The sequence below is a fragment of the Biomphalaria glabrata genome, chromosome 9 (genome assembly GCF_947242115.1).
Source record: "Biomphalaria glabrata chromosome 9, xgBioGlab47.1, whole genome shotgun sequence".
Taxonomy (NCBI): Eukaryota; Metazoa; Mollusca; class Gastropoda; family Planorbidae; genus Biomphalaria; species Biomphalaria glabrata.
Window position 1 is genome coordinate 34,094,629 of NC_074719.1, and position 26,558 is coordinate 34,121,186.

General features: G+C 36.0%; 1 protein-coding gene across 1 annotated transcript; it reads left to right on the forward strand.

Moving 5' to 3' along the window:
• Positions 1-52: 52 nt before the first annotated feature.
• Positions 53-21,486, forward strand: LOC106064949 (uncharacterized). The gene is made up of 8 exons (XM_056040986.1): positions 53-2,370; positions 6,793-6,910; positions 9,671-9,774; positions 11,065-11,158; positions 13,614-13,676; positions 14,608-14,667; positions 14,860-14,925; positions 18,841-21,486. The coding sequence occupies exons 1-8, from the start codon at positions 2,272-2,274 to the stop codon at positions 19,725-19,727; spliced, it is 1,491 nt and encodes a 496-aa protein (XP_055896961.1). The 5' UTR covers positions 53-2,271; the 3' UTR covers positions 19,728-21,486.
• The last annotated feature ends 5,072 nt before the right edge of the window (positions 21,487-26,558 follow it).

A 26,558-nucleotide genomic window follows, 5' to 3' on the forward strand; every position in this document is an offset into this window, starting at 1 on the left:
ACGCTTAATAATTCTCCGTTGTTCCTTTATTCTTATTACAATTACGTGTGATACAAAACAGGTTGACACGCTTGAGCCACCATTGCAGGCTCCTTGGCCCACCAGGGAGGGCAAATTCCACTCACTGAACAGGCTGTAAGCTTTCATCAAGCGCTGGCTATAATTAAAAAAACAGAAATAAAAAAGTGGTTTGAGTGCTGGGACAAGTCCCAAAAAGCCCGTGGAGTCTGGGGTTGCATGAGGCGCCCTGACCTCACTTCCCTGTGGTGGAGGCTGTCCAGGCCTGAGCAAGCTATTATAGCACATTGCAGGACAGGCCATTGTCCAGTTGGCCCATACTTCTCGCGGCTATGGCCAAATTTTGATTCACGGTGCCCCCGCTGCGGGGAAGAAGAGGAAAGCGTGCCTCATATTCTGTTTGACTGCCCCAGACTTGCTGATCTCCATCTCGACAGGTCTGGGAAACTCAAAATTCTCGACCTGTATGGCGACATTTATGCACTACGCAAGACAGCAGGGTTTCTGTCCAGGGCTTTTGCAAGAGAGGATTTAAGCCTCACCCAAATGGAGTTTGATGATAATGATGATGATGACACGCTTGAGCATATTGAACATGTAACGCCCATAGTGTTTGTTTACATTGGTGGATTCACGTCAGACCACATTCCGTGTCTTAATCTTTACTATGTGTGGAGTTATTGTCGTCATTAAGCGTAATAATGCTTTAGATGTTAACATTGTATTTGTTATATGAAAGTATTACACTAATGTCAAAATAAAACAAGGTTACTTAAAATCGGCCCCCGAAGTAGTCCACCCCGGCAGGCTTCAATATTTTCAGAAAGAACATCCAAATGAAATTATATCAAAGACAAACGAGAGATAAGAATGGAGAAAGAAGGTTGACAGATCTTGTGTAGTGCCCCAACGGTGCAGTCAGTTCATCTTAGCACAAGTAGCCGCTCCACAGCACATCAGCAGTCACATTAATGACAACAAAAACCAACTTGACCAATCTGAGGAACACTTCAGGGAGGACATTTCGAGGAAGGCGAGACTGCTGGCAGACAAACTTGGTATTGAGTTGGTGCTGCCGAGAATTAGCAGTTGACAAACACACCAAGCAAAAAAACACATATTTGGATTTTGTTATTATTACAAGACACAACTTTACAATCCGTATCTTGATTCGTTAGTTTCTTCATTAATGTCTCGTTTTCAAGCAATAATAATGCTCAGTTGTCTTCATCCTAAAACGATGCAAGAGCTGCAACGTAAATAAGAATATCAGAACTGTCAGATAAGCGTTCATCGCCGGCTTGTCCTTCGCGACGAGAAGCAATTCAGTAGTAAAGTTAATGACAGCTTTGGCTGCGTTAGCATTTTTGGTTTGATCGATTGTTGGGTGTATGGCCGAACGGATAAACTTACCAACATGTACAGTAAATAGTTTGCTCACATGTTAGTTTTTTTTATTATTATTATTTCATGAAACAAGTATTTACAATGAACATAGTATCGCATAGGTAGGGGGGCGAGGAAGCTACAGTTCTTTTTCTTTAGTATTTTTTGTAATATAAAAGTTGGGGCTACGACTTTTAGAAATCGAGGGCAACTTGCACTCTCTGCAAAAAAAAAGTTATGGTGCCCATGTATGTCCATGTGTGTTTGTGTGAAAAGAAAAAAAAATCAAACATTCAACCCCGCTACGAAAAACAATCCTGGCCACGCCCATTCTTGACACTTATATTTTACTGGGGCTTTTCTTTTCGGAGATGACGCCGACAATAATGTTATGCCTACCTTTCTAATTGTACATGTGTCCTGAGATCACTTTGAAAATTTATCATGTTGAATTATTAGGATTAATGTTGCGAAGTTTTATGAAAAAAAAAGTGACATAAATATTTTTTTCTTTTTTTTTTAGACATCCAATAAAGAAAAAAGAGAAATATTTACTTTTTAAAAGGCTAATTCTAAGTGTTTTCAATATCATAGTCGATATAGGACTTCTTGGTGTTAACTAAGGTACACTCATGACTACACTACTGTGTACTAAGGAATGCTAAAAATGTGACACATGAGACCCTAAACAAGGAAACGGATTGGGAAATTCCGATTTTATTTTTCACGTTTTTGAAAGTTCAAAAATATTATTTTAGTGTCTTTAGTAAAATATTAATTTTAAAACTAATAATAAGTTAGAGAATCAAACTTTATTTAACATAAACTTTTAAAGTATAACTTAACTACTCAAAGTGTATCTATAAAATGAGACCTTACTTAGAGTTGGTAGAGATTGGACTAAAACTACACAATTTAGAGGAAATCAAAGAATTTCTCAAAAATATTTTAGAAGATGTTGACTTGGTATGTACAAAATGTCATTAATACTGGACTTTTTTATATTTTTTTTTATTAAACTGTTTCTATGAATTTATCATTTATTTTTCAATGTGTTATATTCTACTAATATAATGGAAAAATATGACTTATACAATTCTATAGTTCCATCTCAATGCAACCATGTACATATGCACCAATATTGATATACAATTGACTACGGATATATTGCTAAAGACATTGTGAAACTATATTATGAAGATTTATTTTCAAATGTAATATAAAATTCATTGCAATATTACCAAAGCAAAATAAATGTAAAATCTGGGTTTTCCAATGGTTCTGACATTACAAAAAGGACTTTGCCAGACAGAAAACTTGTAATTTCTTGTGTGATGGTCCATTAGCAATACTGAATATAGAAACAGATGTAGTGGAGATAGTGGTGTTCAAACTATTTCAATGATTGATGAATTGGTCATATAAAATTCTAGCATATGTGTGGTAAGCAGCATAATTCGCCGTGAAAAAAAATCGTAGAGTTCAAGAAAGCTGAATTTTGCGACTCATCATGTACTGTGGAATATGGTCCACTGTCCTAATTTTAACAGAGTTTTGGAAAGCTGAAAAAATATATCTTGGTAATTCTAGTATTCTACAGATCTTAAAATATATTGATACTAAGTTATTTCATAAATTTTATAGTGAAGGATATATTTTAAGTTAAGTTTTTCAGTTACACAAGTAGAAAATTATTGCTGCGCATAAATTAAAAATTAATAGGCATTAACGAAATATTTTTACCGAAAAAACGAGGTATATATAATTTTATCATAATGAAAAATGTAATTAAATTTCCAAAAAAATTATTTGGAATTACTTCTTAGTTCATTTAAAACAAAAGTATGGACTGTATTTTTGTATAACTGAAGACGAGAAATTAATATAATCCCTTACTTACTTCAATAATTAATAGAAGTAATCACAATAAATGGTATTTGTATAAAATAATGATTTGTTGTATTCTGTAGAGTATGAAATGCGTGTATGTTGTCATGAGTCAGTTAACACTTCAATTAAAAATGAATTAATAATTAAAATAGTTTAGTTTTGGTAACGACACCATAGACTAGTGCGCATTACAAGTTGTGAAACAGAGCACACATATATTGTACAATAAAGAAAAGAATTACTTTAGTCTGAAAGATACAAATATTTAATGCAATAAAAGTAAAAAGGGAAGGGATAACACTTGTGGGAAGAAAAATGCTAAACCCTAATCTTTTACAAAAAAAAAAAAAAAATCAAATCATCGTATCGACTGCAGATCTTATACTATCTTATATAATACATACGTTACTTTAAAAAAGAAGATGATTACGTCCTAGGCGTCATGCATTTAGTCATGCATATTAACCAATGACTTAAATTCAGCCAAGTCACTGGTGCCCTAATCTTCATAAGACTTAGTTCTAATGTTCCTGCGTTTAGTTGTTTTCATCTCAGATACTTATCCCTTTGCTCTGGTGCTGTAGACCAATCTAGTCCTTTGGCGTGAGTATCAGTGATGAGAGGTGTTAGGCAAAATTAAAGTGATAAGGCTGTCTGCAGGGGCTGATAATTAACTTCAGACGGTACAGGTTATTTCCTACAGCCACGGGGGTTAGGAAGGGTTTAATCGCATGAATACATAAAGGATTCAGGTGCACTAACAGGAATGGGTAAGGATCAAAAACAGGAATTCTTGTGAATGAGAAAATAAGGAACTGTATCAAAAGCAAGCATACGAATTCTTCTGCACGGGAAAAATGAAAATGTATCAGGAACAAAAACAAGTCGATGTCTCTAGCCACAATCAAGCTAAAGTAAAAAAAAAGCTTAATATATTCATTAGACTAAAGGGCTTCGTGTTCTCCTTAAGCATAGCCTTTAATCAGAGAATCACACATGTTTCGATTGACACATTAAAACTTGGCAGGTCAATGTTACCAAATCAATAATTGGAAAATGATCATAACACAGCAGTAAACATAAACTTGACAGTGGATAGTGGTCAGCGACCACGATGTCATTATTTACATACGGCCGATGGATAGTGATCAGCGATCACAACGTCATTATTTACATACGCCGATGGATAGTGATCAGCGATCACAACGTCATTATTTACATACGCCGATGGCCATGAACAAAGGATAGTGGTCAGCGACCACGACGTCATCATTTACATACGGCCGATAGCCATGAACAATGGAATGTGAGTTTAAAAAAATAAAGATAAGGGCGCAACTCTGGTATAAAGAAAAATTGTATGTGATTATTTTCTAAGCACAGAGTCAATGCGTTAAAAAAACACCCTTGGCGATCAGCCGAGATAAATGAAAGAAAATGCAATGTCCAAATACACATAAGATTGAGTTTATGAAAAATTAAACACTCTAGAAGTAATAATGTCAAAACATGGTGGGCATAATTAATGCAATATATATATATAAATGACATGCATTCACAAATAGAGAAAACATCAGGATAAAAGCTCAAACCTAAATCAAAAACAAATTCAGCAGTTATCAGGGACTTGCTATTTGCTGACGACTGTGCCCTAAATGACTGCTCTGAAAATGATCTGCAGAGCATCGTCAGTAAATTCTCAAGAGCATGCTCAGACTTTGGCCTTACCATCAACACAAACAAGACTGAAGTCTTTTATCTACCTGCTCCTGGGAATGCCTACTCGAATCCAAGTATCACGATAAATGGACATATTATAAATGTAGTGGACAGATTCACATATCTTGGCAGAAACGGAAAGATCGATAATGAAATCGACCTGCGTATCGCCAAGGCCAGTGCATCCTATGGCTGAATATCTAAAAATGTCTGGAACAGACGTGGTATCACCACAAATACAAAGCTAGGGATCAATCGAGCCGTCATCCTCCCTACATTGCTCTATGCCTCAGAAACGTGGACAGTGTACAGAAAACACGCTAAGAAACTGAATCACTTCCAAATGACATGCCTAAGAAAAATACTGAATGTTAAATGGCAAGACAAAATACCAGATACTGAATTCCTTCGAAGAGCGGTTCTGCAAAGGACTCACACAATCCTGATGCTGTCTTAGCTGCGATGGGCCGGACACGTCTGCAGAATGGAAGACCACTGCATCCATAAACGACTCTTGTATGGCTAACTCAGCGATGGAAAGCGCTCGCAAGACGGTCAAAGAAAACGCTTCAAAGACACCATCAAAGCTTCTTTGAAGGCGTTCAGCAAAGACCCAGCCACCTGGAAGACAGAGGCACATGACAGAGCATCATGGCGTCGCGCTGTGCAAACTGGAGCACAGATTTCTGAGGAAAAGAGAACAACGCTGGCAGAAGAAAAACGCCAGAGAAGAAAAGCTAGGCCAAATGCACTAGCTCCAGCTGGAATAACCTGCCCAGTGTGCAGCCGAACATTCCAGGCTCACATAGGTCTCACCAGCCACATGAGGAGGCATTAAACCCCAGTGCAAAGCCCTAAGCAACCTGGATGGCAAAGTGGTCATCATCGAACCACGATGGACGAACTATATAAATATAAATGATATGAATTTAATCGAAATTATGAAGATCCTGCAATGAACATTGATTTTACCCCAAGACCAATCAAATATAATAAAAACAAAGAAGCACAACGAATATTGTCTTGGAATAAATGTTCTTTCGCGAATAGAGCGACTACTCCTGACTGAAAAAAAGTTGAGATTTGGTCGGAAATAAAGATCGGAAAGGAAAGCATATGATTGACAATGTGACATCCAGTGAAGGTCAGCTCCTCCCACTTACTCGCGATTCAGGTGTTATTAAACCTGGTCAAATGGTTATGCATGGTGCCCTCAGGTTAAAGACAAATGGAAAGGGTGTGCAGATGGCGAATATTCTGTCCGCCTTTTAAGATAAAAGAATCTCAGATTTTGATGTAAAAAAAAGTATTTTCTTGAAACGAAAGAAAGTTTGCTCTATGTATCAAAAACTGAAGTCAGAATTTTACATTCTTAGAGTAACATTACACTTTAAGCATTTTAACGTATTGTTACGAATCTCACTATCCAGGCTCTCTGCAAACTGCACCATACACCACCAACTTAAAGAACTTGACAACTCAGGGCTCCAAAATAACGTAAAGGTTTAATGTCCATAAATAACAGCCAATACTGTACAATTGGCAGCACGTAGAACAGTACAAATAGCTCTGCGATAACAAATATCTCTCCGATAACACCGTTCCGCCGTATCAACTCTTGAACTCTCTTGTTGACACTCGTCTCGGCCGATCGTCGTAACTCGTCACGGTTGACCGCTCGTCTAGCGCTGGCCTGGGGCGATTTGCGTCGGCTGACTACACACACACCACTACCCCCATTTGTGCTACCACCAGGTTTATAACAGTATATTTATTAAGGTCAAGAAAAAAGGTGAATTGTGGATTGAGGAAAAAGTAACATCAACTTTCATGGAAATGAAACAATCCATTACAGAGAAAACTTCCGAAATTTTAAAACGTTGCACATCTCTAACAAGTAAGTTTTTAGTTTATTCATAAAACTGTATTAGTTCAATATTTCAATAAACCATGTAGCTTTTTTTTTTCAGAAAATAGCGTTACATATTTCTTACATTTTAAAAATTATTCTTTATTAGAAGTACACACCGGCTAGGCAAGTTGGTTTCTTCCTAGGTTTTATATTATTTATTGTAGCCGAAACACGCCCATTTTTTTTCTTTTTAATAAATGGCCACATTTTAAACCTAAAAAATATTTTAGCCCGTGTATCTCTTACAATGAAATTTCACCTCTCTCTCTCTCTCTTTATCACTCTGGAACCCCCATATGGTAATATAATATATATTATATATTTGGACCGTTGGGGCCAAACGCAAGATTCTTCGACCGTCTTTCTCCTTTTCTCTCTGTCCTTAGCATTAGTTAGGACCTCTTTCAATGGTAGGCCTGTCCATTCTTTTTATGTTGTCTTCCCATTGCTTTCTTTGACTGCCTCTTCTTTTTTCCAGGTACTGTTCACTTAAGGAAGGTTTTAGCGAGCCCCGAAGATCTTGTGATAAGGACATAGATTTTTAGATTGCGTTCTTTACAATAGTTAGCAGATCATCATGGGGTGCAATCGCTGCAGTAACCCTGTCTGTAATCTTGGTTTGTGATGCGGTTTTTAAATTTGAAACCTAGGATTCTTCTTAGCATCTCATTTCCTTTTCCTAGGATCCTACTCGCTAGCTCTGCAATTCCAATTTCTGGAAAAGTCGTTAAAGTCATCCAACTTTTACCAAATTTTCTCTTCTCTTGTAACAGTTATAGAGGCATTTCAATTCTTAGCATAGTTGGGAAGGCTTATGCCAGAGTAATACTAAAGCGGCTACAGATCTTGGCAGAATGAGTTTACCCAGAATTGCAGTGTGGATTTAGGGCCGGTAGATCCACAACAGATATGTTCTTCTCCCTGCGACAGCTACAGGAGAAAAGCAGAGAACAAAGGCAGTCCATTTTCATAGCTTTTATTGACTTGACCAAGGTGTTTGACCTTGTCAGCAGAACAGGCTTGTTTACCGTATTAGAAAGAATTGGTTGTCCAAACAAACTACGGAAACTAGTGTCAGTTTTTTATGAAAACATGCAGGGCACCGTACAGTTTGACAGTTCCGCCTCTTAGCCATTCTCCATCAAGCGCGGAGTAAAACAAGGATGTGTTCTGGCTCCAACACTATTCGGCATCTTCTTTTCCGTTGTACTCACCAGCGCTTTTAAATCCCTGGAAGATGGAGTATATATCCACAGTAGATCCGATGGAAAGCTATTTAACCTGGCACGCCTTAAACCAAAACGAAGAGATTAGAGAACTGCTGTTCTCCGACGATGCGCACTCATATCTCATTCACAACAATGATTTGCAGAGGCTTGTGAATGTACTGGCAGCTACTTGTCAAGAGTTTGGCTTTACAATCAGCCTCTCCAAGACTGAAATCCTGGCACAAGATGTCGCAAAAATACCAGTAATACACTTGGAAATCATACACTTGCGGTGGTGCAGGAATTCACATACTTGAGAACAACAATAGCCATCAACCTAAACTTAGACACTGAGTTGACCAAAAGAATAGGGAAGGCTTCTGCAACAATGGAAAAACTCTCCAAGCGCGTTTGGGAAAATACCAAATTGACTACGGCAACAAAAATCCTAGTCTACAATGCCTGCCTTCTGAGCACACTTCTTTATGGCAGTGAGAGCTGGGCAACTTAAATGCGCCAAAAACACAGATTAAATAGCTTCCACCTACGCTGCCTGCGACGCATAATGTGCATCTCCTGGAGGGATCGTATCACCAACCAGGAAGTTTTGACACGGGCCAATATGCACAGTATCTATGTTCTCCTTCAACAGATAAGACTACGCTGGCTTGGTCTTGTCACTGGCATGCCAGATGGAAGAATCCCTAAAGACATCCTATACGCTGAGCTAGCAGATGGAGCCAGACCCAAGGGCCGCCTAAGAATAATTTACAGAGATGTCTGCAAGCGAGACATGAAGGCCACGGGCATCGACAAAAGTATATGGGAGGAGATAGCCCGGACAGGATAGCATGGAGACAGGCTGTACGTGCTGGTACGAACTTTGCTGAATGCAAAAGAAATGATGCTGCATCGGCCAAGAGTAAGAAAATAAAGCTGCCCTGTCAGCTAGCCCTATAACAGATGAATATAAATGCGCGAACTGTTGCAAACTCTGTCGCTCCAGAATTGGCTTGATCAGTCACTCCAGAGTCTGCCCCGTCTCAAGCCAGTGACTCATCTGGGCACATCCATTGTCTTGCGAGACAGAAGGAGCCATATAATAATATAATATATATATATATATATATATATATAATCAGGCCTCACAGTAAATCTCTGGTTCCAATGTGTAAAGAAAATAAAAACATTCATTATAAGGCAAAATTATGCTGAGAAATTTCTTTTCTTTTTATTTAGTGACATCAGCGTGGATTTTTGCCGAAATCATCTCAGATGTTTCTTATTATTTAATAAAAATTGTGCTCACTTTCTTATGTAGAAACCATTAGCTGGACTGTTAATAAAAGAATTTCAATTTGTAAAACTCACTAGAGTGAATACTTGCATTAATAATGTATTAAAATAAATAACTAGACTGAGACATTTAAGAACAGCTTAATAAAGTAGGTATTAATTTTTGAACAATACTTTTAAAAATTTACATTGGATGATATAATATAAACTTTTGAATGTGTCTTTTTATATTTTATAACAGAACTTCAAGCTGCAAGTAGTTTTATATCACAACAACAAACTCAATGCGAGACTTTTTGTCTAGAACTGAAGGAGAAACAAGAAATAGACAAAGAACACAAAGAAGTATGTATTATTGATTTTCTAGATACATATGGCTCCTTTTGTCTCGAAAGGCAATGGATGCGCCCAAATGAGTCACTGGTTTTGGCTTAATCTTGAGACGGGGCAGAATCTGGTGTGGCTAATCAAGCCAATTCTAGAACGGCAGACTTTACCACAATTCGTACATGTGTATGCCTCCGACTTAGGGCCAGCAGACAGGGCAGCCCTCTTTTTATCCCTCCTGATTAAAGCCACTTCAATTCTTTTGTTCTCAGCAAGGGTTGTCCCAGCACGCACAGTCTGTCTCCATGCACTCCGGTCATGGGCTATGTTTTCCCACACACTTTCGCTGATGCCTGAGGCTCTCATGTCTCGCTTGCATAGTCTTGGGCGGCCCTTGGGTCTGACTCCTTCCACAAGCTCAGCATACAAGATATCTTTCGGGATTCTACCATCTGGCATGCGGGTGACATGTCCGAGCCAGCGTAATCTTCTTTGTGTCAGGAGAACATACATGCTGTTCATATTGGCCAATCTTAAAACTTGATTGGAGACATGGTCCCTCCAAGAGATGCCCACTATGCGTCACAGGCAGCGCAAGTGGAAACTATTCAATCTGTGCTCTTGGTACATGTATGTTGACCAGCTTTCACTGCCATAAAGGAGAGTGCTCACAACACAGGCGTTGTAGACTAGGATTTTGGTCGCTGTGGTCAATTTACCATTTTCCCAGACGCGCTTGGAGAGTTTTGCCATTGCTGTGGTAGCTTTTCCTATCCTTTTTGTCAGCTCGATGTCTAAGTCTAGGTTACTGACAATTGTTGAACCCAAGTAGGTAAATTCCTGCACCACTGAAAGGGCGTGGCTCTAGATACATATATATTGGATTAACCTGTATTTATTGACCATTGGTAGCAAAAAGAAAATTCATATAGATAGATAGATAGATAGATAGATAGATAGATAGATAGATAGATAGATAGATAGATAGATAGATAGATAGATAGATAGAGAGAGAGAGAGAGAGAGAGAGAGAGAGAGAGAAATAAAGTTGTATAATGTTTTAAATATTAAATAGATTGATAGATAATTGAAAAAATAGAAAAGTATAGGAGATGATGATGAAGAGATGATTTTGGTATCTAAGTTAATGTTTTATCCATGTATTTCACCCGATGAATTTGCAAGGTGAATAAAGGAAATGTAACATGAACATTGTAGTTTATTATCGCACCGTCCTTTAGTGTCTTTCACTAGCGTTAATTATCTGGTAGCCAGCATTATAACAATTTTAAAATAATTTTTTTTCAGCTTGATGTCAGTACCAAGTTTGAAGAAATATATAAAAAACAAAAAGAGTTGAGCAAAAAGTTTGAAAACATTCTCGAAATACAAGAGTCTCAAGGTAAATACGTTATGTACATCGAATGCATTATTATTTATAAAACTGTAAATTTCTGTTTAAAACTGGTACCGTTTGAAAATTTAAAACCGTCTGTATAAACACTCTGTTATGTTATTAAACTTAGGTTTGCTTACAGGAATTTACATGAACAAAGTCACAGATTTAAGTGTTTCTTTTATTTCTTTATCATTTCTGTCTTTCTCTCTTAAAACGACATATTCTAGGATTCCTGGTTCCTGTGTCGTTGAAAGAATTTTTTTTTTCAAAGGTTAAGATATCCAAAAAGTTTTGTTGACGACCAAATTATCCGTGCTGTTATCTCGCCTTCTAGTGACAGAGAGCAAGTTGATAGAAATGGATCAGCATGTTATTACTAGAACCGGGGGAGTATAGGGTATCTAAAAGGGGTAGCACCTCTAGTGGACAGGCAGTCGTACCCTCTTTTTGAGGGTGGCTTGGCTCACTTTTGGTCCCCATTCAATACCCAACTCTCACCTGTGGCTTCAGAAGCTGTAGCATGCGCAGCGGCCACGCCCCGGAAACGGCTTTGACTGGCCGGCTAAAACAGGTAGATGCTATCTGATGTGTCCATGGCAATCAGTACACAGAGGTTTTGTCAAACCTAGCATGTGAAGTCTGGACTTGGTGGCCTGTGCGTAACGTCACAAAACTAGACTATTAGGACAGAAAGGCAAATACCAGCACAGTGCTGTGAAGCACTCAAGAGGAGGACTAGACACAGAAAAGTCTCTTTTCATCCACTGCACCCAAACTTGTCCCCGGACGTCTTGACCAAATCTTGCTTCCGGAAAAGGATGGGCTCTAGGGCGAGAGAATGAGGACGACGTGTTGCGCGAATACGCCTCACTTAAATTCAAGTCCAGCTCTAGTGGAGTCCACCAGCGGCTGAGCAGCCCTATTTAGGAGTGCACTGCTTACCTCCATAGCATGAGGACAGGGTTAGAAAAGATGCCCCAAAAATTGCCTGCTCTAAACTTTCCTAGCCAGCCTACGGCAGTTGGCGGGAACCCTACACAAGCGGTCGAAATTCAAACAAAAAGACGAGGATAGTTCCTCTTACCATAGGCGCATGGAATGTGCGCACACTACTTCATAACGACACATCTGATAGACCACAAAGACGAACTGCACTAGTAGCCCGGGAGCTCCACCGATACAACATAGACATAGCAGCACTAAGTGAGACTCGGCTTGCAGATGAAAGTGAACTCTGCGAAAGAGGAGCTGGATATACTTTCTTCTGGAGCGGTAGAAGCACTGAAGTACGACGTGAATCTGGAGTCGGCTTTGCCATAAAAACATCAATATTATCTAAACTAGTTGGGCTTCCTAAAGGAATTAGTGGGAAGCTTGGTCGAGAGGCCAAGTGCACTTGAACTTGGCTTGGCTTAGAAAGGGGCTAGAGGTTTGACACCCGACTCGGGCAGAGTTGTGTTTACTGAGCGCCTAAAGGCAACACAGAAAACCAACTCCTAGGTACCCCCACCCCCATACTGGTCCACAAATGAGATTGGACCAAAAGCGCTCTGAGCATGCTATAAGCATGAAAGTAGCGCTATATAAAAGCTATAATAATTAGTGACAGGCTAATAACCCTGAAGCTGCCTTTACAAAACGGAAAGAAACACATTTCCATTGTAAGCTGTTACGCATCCACCATGACCAACCCAGATGATGTCATAGCAAAGTTCTACGAAGAATTAAACTCCATCATACTTATATTCCAAAAACGGAAAAACTACTCATTCTCGGTGACTTAAACACGAGAGTCGGCTCTGATCATCACATCTGGAAAGAAGTCTTAGGCGAATTCGGGATAGGTCAATGCAACAGCAACGGATTATTACTACTCCAGACCTGTGCTGAACACAAGCTGCTCATATCAAACACAATATTCAGTCTTTCAATGAGAAAGCGAACTTCGAACACTGTTAGCAGAGAAGGACTCTAGAAGAATATGAGAACCACGCTGGAAGAAGAAAAATGCCAGAGAAGAAAAGCAAGGCCCACGACACTAGCTTCAGCTGGAATAACCTGCCCAGTGTGCAGCTGAACATTCCGGGCTGACATAGGTCTCACCAGCCACATGAGGAGGCATAAAAACCCAGTGCAAAGCCCTCAGCTCCCTGGATGACAAAGTGGTCATCATCGAACCACTATGGACGAACTATATGACTAGAACCGAAATGATCGTGTTCTGGTGTAAAATAATTATGTGGATGTGACTGTATTTATAGATACTGTTTTACTACAAAATGTAGATATTTTGTTTTACATCAAATTGAAGAGTGAAGTCATTTTTGCGTTACTACTGAATTAGAACAGCTTTTATTATCTAAAATATAAATGTAATTTATAAAAAAAAAATAATAATAATGCAAAAGCGTTAAATTAGATAAAAACATTGAAATAAGTTCTTTTTCTTTTCATTTAGCAAAAGACTTTGAAGATCGAAACAACTCTGCTAAAGAAATTGTTAAAATAAAAGATGATCAAAGTAAGTAAATGACTTTTTGTATCGAATAAAACTTTTTTCCTCACCAACCTGGGTGCCAGTTTTCACTGCGCGACGTCATGATGCTCTGTCATGTGCCTTTGTGTTTTTTATACAAACTCTGAGGCAGGCCCAAAGTTACCACCTATTCAGATAAAAAGGCAAGTGTTAACTTTTTTTCAAGATAAAAAAAAACTATCAATAACCCCACTATTACCTCTCTCTATTTCATCTCTATATTAAAAAAAAATCATGTGCAGGACAGTTGTGATTTTTCACGTCTGGAAGGAGAAGAGATAGATTTATGTTGTTATTATTATTGCATAGTTGATATTCATTGAACTTTTAAAAGTGTTCAGTAGACTGTTTGCTGGTATAGCTTTGGCTACTCAGAATGGATATTATTAATTGACCATCTCATCAATGCTTGACCTGCTGGCGACTCTCATTTATGGTATACGGAAAACCTTTTTTAGCTTCAAATCATACTGAAAAGAGGGGGGGGAGGGTAAACTCAAAACCCCTTTGACTACGCTCATAGAATTTTGAGTGTGTAATTTTTTAACTCAAACACCTCAGGTAGGAGGTTTCAAACTCAAGCTCCCCTGGTAGGGGGGTGTTAAACTCGACCACCCCCTGGTAGAGGTTTTAAACTTAAAACACCCGGTAGGGAGTTTTAAACTCAAAACCCCCTTGGTTGTGCTGGTGCAAGTGATGGTTTAGTATTAAAATCTCACCTAAAATAAACAAAATCAAAGCAAAAAATTTCGGGGGAGGTTTGAACCCCAAACCCCCCTCCTGGCTACGCCGATGATATATATATATATATATATATATATATATATATATATATATATATATATATATATATATATATATATATATATATATATATATATATATATATATATATGTACATTTATTTTTCAACTAGGAAAACTATTTTGCAAAATAAGAAATGTTCAAATGGAAATTACAAGAGGTAGAGAAAAAGGTGAGTTGATAGTTCAATATGTTTATTGATACGTTTATTCTGTCATTCAGAATTTCTTTAATTTCTTCTACTAATGAAAAAAAAAATAATATTAAAGATGCAAAATATTTATTTACATAAGTTAATTTTAATGTTTAAAGCATTTTGTACGTTGGCAACAATTTTTATAATAATGTACCACTATAATTTCAGACTTTTTCTGTGAAAAAACTGGTCAAACTGATGTCAAGTGCATTAAAAACTGTCTTCATATCATAGGTAAATTAAAAATTTATGAAATCAGGGCCAAGAAAGTTTTATTCTAGATTTATTTGTGTACGTTATATTTATTTCAATGTTTGGAAGTATATTCGTTATGTAATTTCATTTCAAAAGCATTGATCTACCATTAATTATTCCATTAATTGTAGATAAAATATCAATGATACATTTTCAAAATATTAAAATTAGCTATGGTACCTTTTTAAAGGCTATACAGCAATTTGGGCTATTGGGTGATTTTAGCTGTTGAGACATTGAAGCTTATGAGACCAGCAATTTTAAGTTGGAGATGGGAACCAATAACTGCTTTTTTTAACTAGTGCCCTAAATATGTAATGTTGTTTTAATCATTAAATTTAATTACAAAAAAAAAATCTAAATACCAAATAACTTTAAAAATAAGGTAAAACTCCATCTTCTAAATAATAAGGATATACATGAACAATTTGTAGAAACATTACACAATTTTAGTTTGGATTAAATTATAAATAATGTCAATAAAAAAAAAACATTGCCCAACCATTTATCTACTTATGGAATAGCATGAAAACCCATCTTAAAAAAGTATAGAAAAACTAATGCTTACTAAATAATTAACAGACAAATAAATAAATGATGGTTTAATAACAAATTTATGTATGTTGAACAGAACAGTTAGCTTATGTATGTTGAACGAAACAGTAAGCTTATGTATGTTGGACGAAACAGTTAGCTTAAGTATGTTGGACGAAACAGTTAGCTTATGTATGTTGGACGAAACAGCTTATGTATGTTGGACGAAACAGTTAGCTTATGTATGTTGGACGAAACAGTTAACTTATGTATGTTGAACGAAACAGTTAGCTTATGTATGTTGGACGAAACAGTTAACTTATGTATGTTGGACGAAACAGCTTATGTATGTTGGACGAAACAGTTAGCTTATGTATGTTGGACGAAACAGTTAACTTATGTATGTTGAACGAAACAGTTAGCTTATGTATGTTGGACGAAACAGTTAACTTATGTATGTTGGACGAAACAGTAAGCTTATGTATGTTGGACGAAACAGTTACCTTATGTATGTTGGACGAAACAGCTTATGTATGTTGGACGAAACAGTTAGCTTATGTATGTTGGACGAAACAGTTAACTTATGTATGTTGAACGAAACAGTTAGCTTATGTATGTTGGACGAAATTGTTTGCTTTTGTATGTTGGACGAAACACTTAGCTTATGTATGTTGGATGAAACAGTTTGCTTATGTGTGTTAAAAGAAACAATTTGATTATGTATATTGGACGAAGCAGTTAGTTTATGTATGTTGAACGAAACAGTTAGCTTATGTATGTTGGACGAAACAGCTTATGTATGTTGGACGAAACAATTATATTTACAATGATAAAGTCTGGTATCCTAAAACAAAGTCAATTAACACGAATATAATAAAATAAGAAAATACTACATTTTCGACTATCCTGCAAACTGGACTAACCAAAATATAAGAATAGAGAATACTTTTAACCATGTGAAACAATACACTGTCCACTTGACACATAACGAAAATGCTCCATTAAATATAGCAGAGCACATAGGTACACTCTCAAGTGAAACTTCAGGGTAACTAACTCTCAAAGTTATTTTTATTGAACTGTATAAACTGTACAAACAAGACTGTGACATTGATTTAAAACAATTTAAATAAAGCATGGTATGGCAGAAAGGCACCTGGTAATTAAACAGTTTATTAAACACATAATCCAATAAGTAGACTCAAGGCTGCAGAGTGAATACATCAACAAAGTAATATCTAATGATATCATTTAAGGTCACTCCCCAATTCAAACAAAAAAAGACAATGTTCATGCATTACATCTAAGAACATGAGGAGTAGCAACATTAACAGGAGAAGATACGTTAATACATTCAATCAAAACCTAACACTCTAAATAAACATTTTGCATCAACATTCTCATCTTCACGAGACAAAGACATACTGCTTAATTTAAACCAATACAAAAACATAAGAGATATAGATGTACAAGAAAAAGGATCCAAAAACTATTTGCTAACATAAAACCAAAATAAACGATCTGAACCTGAGGTATTCCAGGTAGTTTGATCAAACAGCCAAGAGCTAGCACCAGAGCTCAAAATAATTTTTCAGGCATCTTTTAATCAGGGGAGAGTACCGTGGGAATGGAAAGAAGATAATGTCACTCCCCAATCAAAACAATAAAATATATTTTTAAAATACTTTCTTCAAGACAACTCTTCCTTAATGAAGTTGTAGACTTTACGTACAGCGATTATTTTACTCTTATAAAACTAAAAAATGTTCATATACATTTATTTAAATATTAATGGCCTAAATACGGGAATAAAAAGATAAAGGTTTCTTGTTCTCTACCCATATTAAAATTAATTTTTATATTATTAGAGATCGCCTGGTGTAAACAATTAGGCTGTTGTAGTATAGTTTCAAAAAATATACATCAACTGTTATTTTTTTGGAAAATCTTTAAAGCTGTTTTGAAGAACCTTGTACCACATTCCAAGGTTTTTGAGACGATAAATTCGCTAGCTGAATAGAGGATTTTTAGTAATAAAAAAGATACAAAATTTGTTTCTGGAAACTACAGGCCAGTTTACCTGTCCACCATCACACGTTAAGTATTAAAACACAGAATATGTGACAACATCATACATCGCTAAGATAAACATAATGCTCTTACTCCATACCAACGTGGCTTTAGGAAATAGAGGTCATGAGAAACTTATATAATCGGACTAATTGATTATTTTTCACATGGCGTAGATAATTACTTCACTTTAGATAAGAAAGAGTGAATAGATGCCATTTTTCTAACGCATTCAACAAAGATTAGCATCATAGGTTGATTAACCAATCAAATATTTTAACATTACTGATTCATGACACCAATAGCTACAGGATTTTATAATAGGGAGAGAGCAAACAATTAAATAGCTCCAAAACAACACCAATATAGTAGCTTTTCGTGTACCTCTGAGGCCTACGTGTTTTTAATTGACATCAATGACGTACCATTTGCATTAGTTCAGTAAAAGGACCTGATTTTTTTGCAGACAATTGCATAATTTATAGAACAATAAAAACAACACATACTACTTAAATGTTATAGAGAGAATTAAATGATTTGTTGAAAAGGGGAAGCAAATTAAAGTATGTCTTTCCCCCCAGAAAAAAAATCTGGTTATTAAAAAGTAAAAATAAGAACAATATTTATAGGATTCATAGAAATTGCATAGGAAAACCAATTACGCAGACTAGCAACTCAAAATATCAGAGTCTAGTAATAAATTAATAAAACAAAAGTGGAATTTATCAAATTATTTTTTTTTTTACAAATCAAACAAGTAAATAAAAAAAATTACAAAGCTTAAATCAACTCACTCTTTCTGTCTGCTAAAAAGTCTGTGCATGATATTTTCTCGTAACCCTAAGCGTTACCCTAACCCAATCTCAAGAAAACAAAGGAACCCATCAGATCAGAAGAAATAAATTAAAGTAACGATTAATACTTAAAACACTAAACCACATTTGACAAATATAAACATCTAACAAACTACTAAGAAAGACACACAAAAAAAGGCACATGCCTTACTCCACATGCTTACACAATTTTGTACAAATGCTCCTTCTTCCCTACTGTTAGAGCATGGAATGGGTTGCCTAAATCAGCCAGAAAAAAATAACAAATTAGCACAGTTTAAGTCACTGATAAGCATGCATCACTAGATTGACACAAGGTCACGCTTATCAGAAAGAAAAGTCATGATTTAAAATAATTTTAATAAAACAGAGTCGTACATAAATGCTTATTTATCATCGCATTGCAAAATTTTCTGACACGATACTGTCGTATTGTTTTATTATTATATTCTAATAGGCCAGCATGATCAACAAATATCTGAAGGTGGACAAGATTATCTACATGAATATCTAGCTGACTGTCTACGAAATCCAGGTCATTTAGATTTCATTCCTGTTGATACTTTAGGTTTGGAACATTTACCTGAAGATATTCGTGACAAAGATTTGTATGACCTGATCAAAGCTGTAGCAGACCTAACAGTCAGAGTGAATGTCACTATGACCAGTCCACTTAGACCAATGTTTTGGTCCGACACTAAAACTCCATATTCTTTGTACAATATGAGAGGAAGTCAAGAATTAAGAACCGGAAATGGGATGGTACAAAACGTTGTAAAAATCTTAGCAGAAACATGTCCATGCCAAAAATGTCAACTTTCAGGCGACCCAAAACCTAATTACTGGAGTGTTGGTGTGGGTACAGTTGTAAGCCTTGTGTATGATAACATTGAAGCTAGTCACACGACTTGCAGATTTTTCTACGATACAGAATATAGTTCAGAGATAGTTCTAAAAGTTGAAGACAAGAATGTTAATAAAAGCATAGAAAATGATTTGTCATTTTTTTATTGTTCTACTTGTGATGAAACACTAGTTGACAAACTCGAGAAATCGTTGAAACAGTTGTCACGTCTCCAACAAAGGGTTGATACAAAATATAAAAAGACATTCGATGAGAATAAATTAATGTTCCTATTGTCACATCCTCATGGATGCAGTAAACGGGTTTGTTTTGGTCAATGGAAGGACAAATATACAAAAAACGTTGTTACAACAAAGTATACCTACCTTACTTCTATTTGTCCAGGATGTAGTGGAGGTCCTGTCTACTTTCTGGGAGACAGACGATATTATCATAGTGGCAGTTTAAATTCTGGACTCGGTTATAACACTAATGGCTGAGTAAGTCACTTGCTTCTCAAAATGTGCTTTTTAAATTGATGATATAAAAGCTGCTAAATATTGTGTTTTTTATGTTATGGTTATGCTTGCCCTGGATGTGGCAAAATATGTAGGTCACAGCTGGGGTTGTGCAGCTACGGGAAATACTTCTCTCCTCACTAATCTTTGGACTCGAAGACTAGCCTTATTATTATTATTATGTAATAATAGAATTCAGTGTAATAGCAAGTTGGATGGCTGCCTGGTCGTGCGGTTTGCGCGCATGACTCTTGTTCGAACTTATCGATGGTCAAGGATTCAAACCTTACCCGCTCCCACCCACCACCACCCCGGTCGTCCTGCAGGAGGTTTGGACTAGGTTATAAATTATTTTCAACTCTTAAGGGACATTGTAAACATGTAAAACATTTTATAAAACATTTTACAAAATATGTAAATCATTTTACAAACATTTTTACAAGTTCAGGATTTTTTTACATGCGAATATTGATAAATAAAACTCAAGATTTGGCTAAAGCTGGTAAAAAGTGTTTCTAACAGAATCTATTAGGAAACTGCGGTAATGCTTAGCTGTGAAGACAGTTGTACGTTAGAAGAACAAGCTCATTTTTTACAATGTCTCTATAAATGTCATTACTTCAACCTGAACGCTGATCCTAAAACAAACGCCTCTAGTGACTTTTCTAAAATTGAACATTTGATTTTTTTTTTTTGAAAATAATGACTAGCTCGTTGGCCACACGGGGAAAACTCTAGTTGGACTTTTATCAAGTAGAAAATAAAATAATTTAAATTTCTCTAGAGATCTAGATCTAGATCCAACATTGGTATCCGAATGCAAGGCTTTATTGATTCAATAGTTTGAACAATTAATGTTCAGGAAAATTGTGCGCATCTTATTCTAAGTCAAGATCTAAATGCCTATCAGAGGAATATGATATATAGCTTCTTTCGTGGTCGAAGATGAACACATTTCTCCTTTCCTATGGACTCGAAGATGACTGTAAAGTCTAATCCTAGCATTAAAAAGCCGGCCGCATACGTTGCATGGGTGGGTTAGGTCAGATGGGCCTGCTTCTTCTCTCAGCCTTTTGCTGGTTCGGCGCTTTTTCACCCTTGCAAGTCTTCTTGCTTCAAATCTTGAGACTCCGAGACTTACAGCTTCACGCAATGAGGAACGATTGAGAGCTAGTGCTTCCCAGCCGTGAATATCGATATCGCAATCCTTGAATGAAGAAGCTCTTGAGATTGTCTTTCAAGCGCTTGTATTGACCTCCCTGGGAGCTTTTTCCTGCACACAGCTCCCCGTACAGAAGTCGTTTGGGAAGACGATTGTCTGGCATGCGGACTACATGTCTAGATCTATGGATTCTACATTCGCTAAACCAAGATTCTTTCTCAAAGAGAAAGGGGAAGGTGTTGGGTAAGAAAATGTTTCATTATTTTTAAAATCTAACATTCATTAACTTTTAAGAGAAAAACAGTTGCTCTATAAGTTGCATAAAGTATATCTTGTCTTTTTAAACTTGGATTGTTTACGTTGTTCTTGTTTTTGTTCACAATTTAAGCATTAAATATCAATTTTGATGTTTTAAAATATGGATTTTTATTCTCAATACATTGGACTGAGATTATGTAATTAATATTAAGGATATCATGCCATTTCTTTTTAACCAGTGGTTTGTGACTGTATGCTTGAAGTTGCAGTATTTTAATATGTATTTCCATCATTAAATAAACGTTATTTTGTCTGCTGAAATTGCATCTCAAATCAGTGTGTACCTTTTATATTTGTCCAGTACTAAATGTGTAGTGCAAGTCAATAGTCATAACTCAAAGCCACACGAACCTAACATTCTACATCTTGATGACCAGCAAGTTCATGTATGATATTCATATTAGTCAAGTAATATTTACAGTCTTAAGAGACGATCTTTTCCTGATGCAACTTCTGGCTATGAATTTACCCGGCTTTGCTCAATTCAAAAAAATGTTACGCAAAAGCATTGTCTGAAAATGAATTCTAATCACATAGAGAAAATGAATAGTCTACACATCCATTAAAAAGCATTTCTTTTTGTTCTTAAATTGCCTGCACTCCTCCATATGTTCCTGACATTGTATTTGCTATGTCATATCATAAAGTCACGCTCGTTCCTTTTCACCTTCTTGGAGATATGCAAATTGATCTCATCCGATTTTACTTTATTATTCAATCTCATAATTTGGACATCAGTTTGTGCTATGCCAGATGCATGGTCATAACCAATACCAAAGTACCTTGTATACATTCTGTCTCTGACATGTACATTTTTTACGTGGGTTTTTCAAACATGTATAAACTTATTATGACTTTGTGTCTCTTCCCATTGCTCCATTTCAACTTTATAGATTTTCTTTCAGTGGCTAGACTGTATTATATAAGACAAGGATGAGCAACTCTACAATCTCAATAACATTTCCTTATTTTAATAAAGATTCATCGACAATATGGTCACGCAATGTCTAGTTTCAGCTTTTCCTTAAGCAAAATCATATCAAGCAAGATGTCTTTACCAGGTTTTTCTTCGTTACGTCAGTTATAGAAATGTCTTCTGTAAAATATAATAGTGGACCATAATAGTTTGGCACACAATACGAATTCATTAATAGAGCAATGGGACTTCACTGAAATAACATTAGACGTATAGCTATTTTAAAGACATGTTTGATTTAATTTATTTAAGAAAACGGGGTTTGTTTTAGGGAATCCCAAAATAGAGAACAGGGTCATTGTGTTAAAGTCTGAGAGAGAATTTGACGTCTGCTTATGAGGATAGACATTAATGATCTTGTCGCTGATAAGATGAGCTTCTAATTCTAAATGTATTATCTCGAGAGTGATATTGTTTTAATGGGAAACTACATTAAGAATATTGTGTTGATTATACCTACAACTATTCATATTTCTTTAATATTCATTTCATGAAGAGGTAGATTATTGTTTCCAATCAATAAATCTTTGTGTACAGGACTTAATATAATTTTTATTTTTTAATGCATTTGTTGTGGATTATTTGTGAGTCACTGACTGATGAGTAGGACTTTTAAACTGAAAGCCATTGGATGTCAGAAGATAATATTGATTACAGATTCAATTTTAAGCGTAGCCACCTAGGTAAAAAAATCCAGGCAGTTACAAAATTATTTTTGTGTCAGATGAAAGGAAGAAATAACTTGATTTGGATCTACAATTGTAGGCCTATAATCTAATTTTTTATCTAATTACAAATTTGAAAAAAAACTTAAAATTGCCACAGTGAATATAAGGTAATTACAAAGCCCGTACAATGTTATTCTCCAGTGTTCCCCTATTCTTTTTACAATTACATGTGATACAAAACAGGCTGACACGCTTAAGCATATTAAACATTTAACTGACAATTAAAAAAATATATATATATCAACGATAATGACGAAGAAACAAGGGAAACGTTCATGTTAATGTCTATAGTGTAAAAAAAAAAAGTTTATTCAATCTTTAGCCACTGCAACAAAACAGCTAAAAGAAATTACATCATAAAATTAGACTCACAACCAATATATAAAGGGGAAAAATCCAACATATCTTTGAGTAAAATTAGACCAAAGACTGTCCCTAAAACACTTTATGGCCTAATAAAAATAAAAGGCATCACAAAGATTAAACATAATAAAACACCTAGCAGGATCGTCCTGGGGAGCTGAAAAGAAAACCTTAAGACAGTTATACACTGGATACGTTAGATCTGTAATGGATAACTGTCTCTCCATACAAGTAGCTGCCAACAAAACATATCAATCATCATTAGACACAATCCAAAACCAAGAATTGCGTCTAATTAGTGGAAGTATGAGAACTACTCCCACAGCACCCAATATTGAACCTCTAAAGTTAAGGCGCAACAGAGCAGCATTAGAAGCTATTGAGAGATACAGAAAGTTGGAGAACGATCATCCTAATAAAATACTAACACAGAGAAATAGGAAAAACAACCAAAAAAAGCAAAGAACTCTGATTCAACTTACTGACGAACTAGCCATAAAACACTACCTACCCCAATAACAGAGAAAAAATTACCAGATTCTCAAACATAACTCCTTAACTACAAACAACCAACCATTAAAACACACTTAATAAACAACACTCAACAAACAAAACAAACGAATGAAATCCACTAAAGCTCAAAGTAAACACCTCGAAACAATTAAAAGCTATACACCGACGGATAAGCCTTCAAAGCCACCATCAATGCTGGTCTTGGTGCCTTCCTGGTCTTCCTAAAACTAAACACTTTGAAATAAGTGCACCCTGTGGCGATTACTGATCACACTTTCAAGCCGAAATTGAGACAGGAAAACAAATTATATTAAAGGAATGCAATCACCATCAGATATTGTTGTCTTTACAGACTCCCAATCCACTCTGAAAGCACTTAACAGCAGCACCTCAAACAGCCAAAGAGAGTTGACAACACTCATTGTGATAATCCATCAGAGGATATCAAAATTAAATATCAATATCACATTGGATATACAGTGGATCCCTGGACACATTGGTATCATGGGAAATGAAAGGCAGATAAACTATCAAAGGCAGGATCACCTATGGAACAACCTAATAGACCTGTTAACTACCTCACCCTAAGGTCAATGTTAGTCAACCATCACAAAGAGGAGTGGCTCAACCAATGGGCATCAGGAAACACAGGCAGAGCCATGTACAAAGAAATGCCTATGCCTAACAAACTGGACAGTATTAACTTCCTCCTCCACAAAGAACAATCTAAAATTTTCCAACTAAGAACAGGACACACACCTCTATTAAATTACCATCTAAACAAAATAAACTCCACACAACTCCCCCTTTGCAGACACTGCGCATACCCATATGAAACCATATCCTTTTTGAATGCCCCTTCCTAACCCACCTTAGGCAGACCCTACTGCCACTCCAGCCCAACATAACCAACACCCTGTACTGCAGTGCTGGACAACTGAAGAAAACAGCACACTTTTTTTCCTTGGCACAGACTGTAAAAGAGCTCACAGCTCAGCTGCAATAAAGATGGGAAGAAGAAAAAGAATAGTGCTAAATCCTCATGGATGTAGTAAAAAAAAGATCAGCATTGGTCAATGCAAGGACAAATAGAATGTGGAAAATGACTTTAATATGTTTACCTATACCAGAAGAACATGTCCAGGAAGTAGTAATGCTATTGTCTGGTTTGTAGGGTATGAATGGCATCTTTACTTAGGAAATTAAAAATCAAAGCTGAATTATTGCTATTGAATGTCTTTATGTCTTACGATATTAAATTTTTACGTCTAATTGATTTCTAATAATTTTAAACGACTACACAAAGTAATTCCAAGTACAAACTTTTTAAAAGTGTGTAATTGTGCACTACTTGTGACTCTTAGCAAACAATACAGATACAGTTTTGCATTTTCATCAAGCCAAGCAATGACTATATGCTATAATACATCAGTGGCGTCACAAGAGAAGTGCCGGGCGAGACACAAAGGGGTAACAACCAGAGAAAAAAAAAGAATTTCGAAAAACAAAAATAAACAAAATGTAGGTGGCAACATTCGAGAGCAGACGAGAGTCAAAAATGAAATAACGTGTGAGGCCTCTAAGGATTTCATAGTATTTATACGTTTTCAAGTTTAAAATCCTGAAATCGAAATATTTCATTTTCAAATTAATTTTTAATATTTTAACATGTTTAAAAATATGTTTATTAACATTTTATTTCTTTTTTTGTAGCCTACCAATTAAATAACATATATGTTTCTTTGTTTTGTAGTTCATTTCGTCATCAGTACAAGGTCTAGGACACTGACAGCCCTTACCGATAAGAGCTCTTAAAGTCAAACAAACAAAAAAATCCTTAGTTCAAGTTGAGTGTTGCTAATTTAATACCTAATGATAACATATCACAATATTTAAAAAAAAGACAACCATTTTACAGTTGTGTAAGAATCAGTGTAGGTAGTTTAGTCATTGTTTAATGGGTCAACAACCATATCTAACCATCCAACTATAGTTCATCTCGTGGAAACATTAGATACTAATTGTGCGGCGCGGTGGTTAAGTGGTTAAGCGCTTGGCTTCCGAACCAAGGTTCCTGGGTTCAAATCTCGGTGAAAACTGGGAATTTAAATTTTGGGATTTTTAGGGAGTCCCTGAGTCCACCTAACTCTAATGGTTGGGGAAAGTAAAGGCGGTTGGTCGTTGCGCTGGCCCCATGACAACCTGCTCGTTAACCGTTGGCCATTGAAACAGATGAGCTTAACATCATCTGCCACATAGATCGCAAGGTCTGAAAGGAAACTTTCCTTTTTTTTAATTTGATATAAATTATTTGATATTTGTCGTGATTTATCATCTTACATGTTGTTTTTTTTTACAATATTAAAAAATGTTTTAAATTCAATTAAAATACTTTACAAATCTTTAAAAGCCTGTCTAGATAAATGACTTGCTCTGAAAATAGTTTAGTCATTGAAAACTATTTTACACAGAAGAATTTTTTACATTAAAATGTTTAAATAAATAATGTGTACATAAGAAACCTAAAGCATGGACTTTTGATTGGTTTGCATTTGTCTATTTAATGGAATACAACAAATGGTTTTTGTGTGAGTAGGTGTTGGATAACGAGAACATTTCATACAAAAAATAGTCTTCAAGCCACTGGTAGAAATTTGATTTTCAAATTTACTTGTGAAATGAGTTTTCCCTTTTTCTCAAAAAGTTCTGTCTCATTAAACACTATATCGGAAATATGTCAATATCTTTCATTA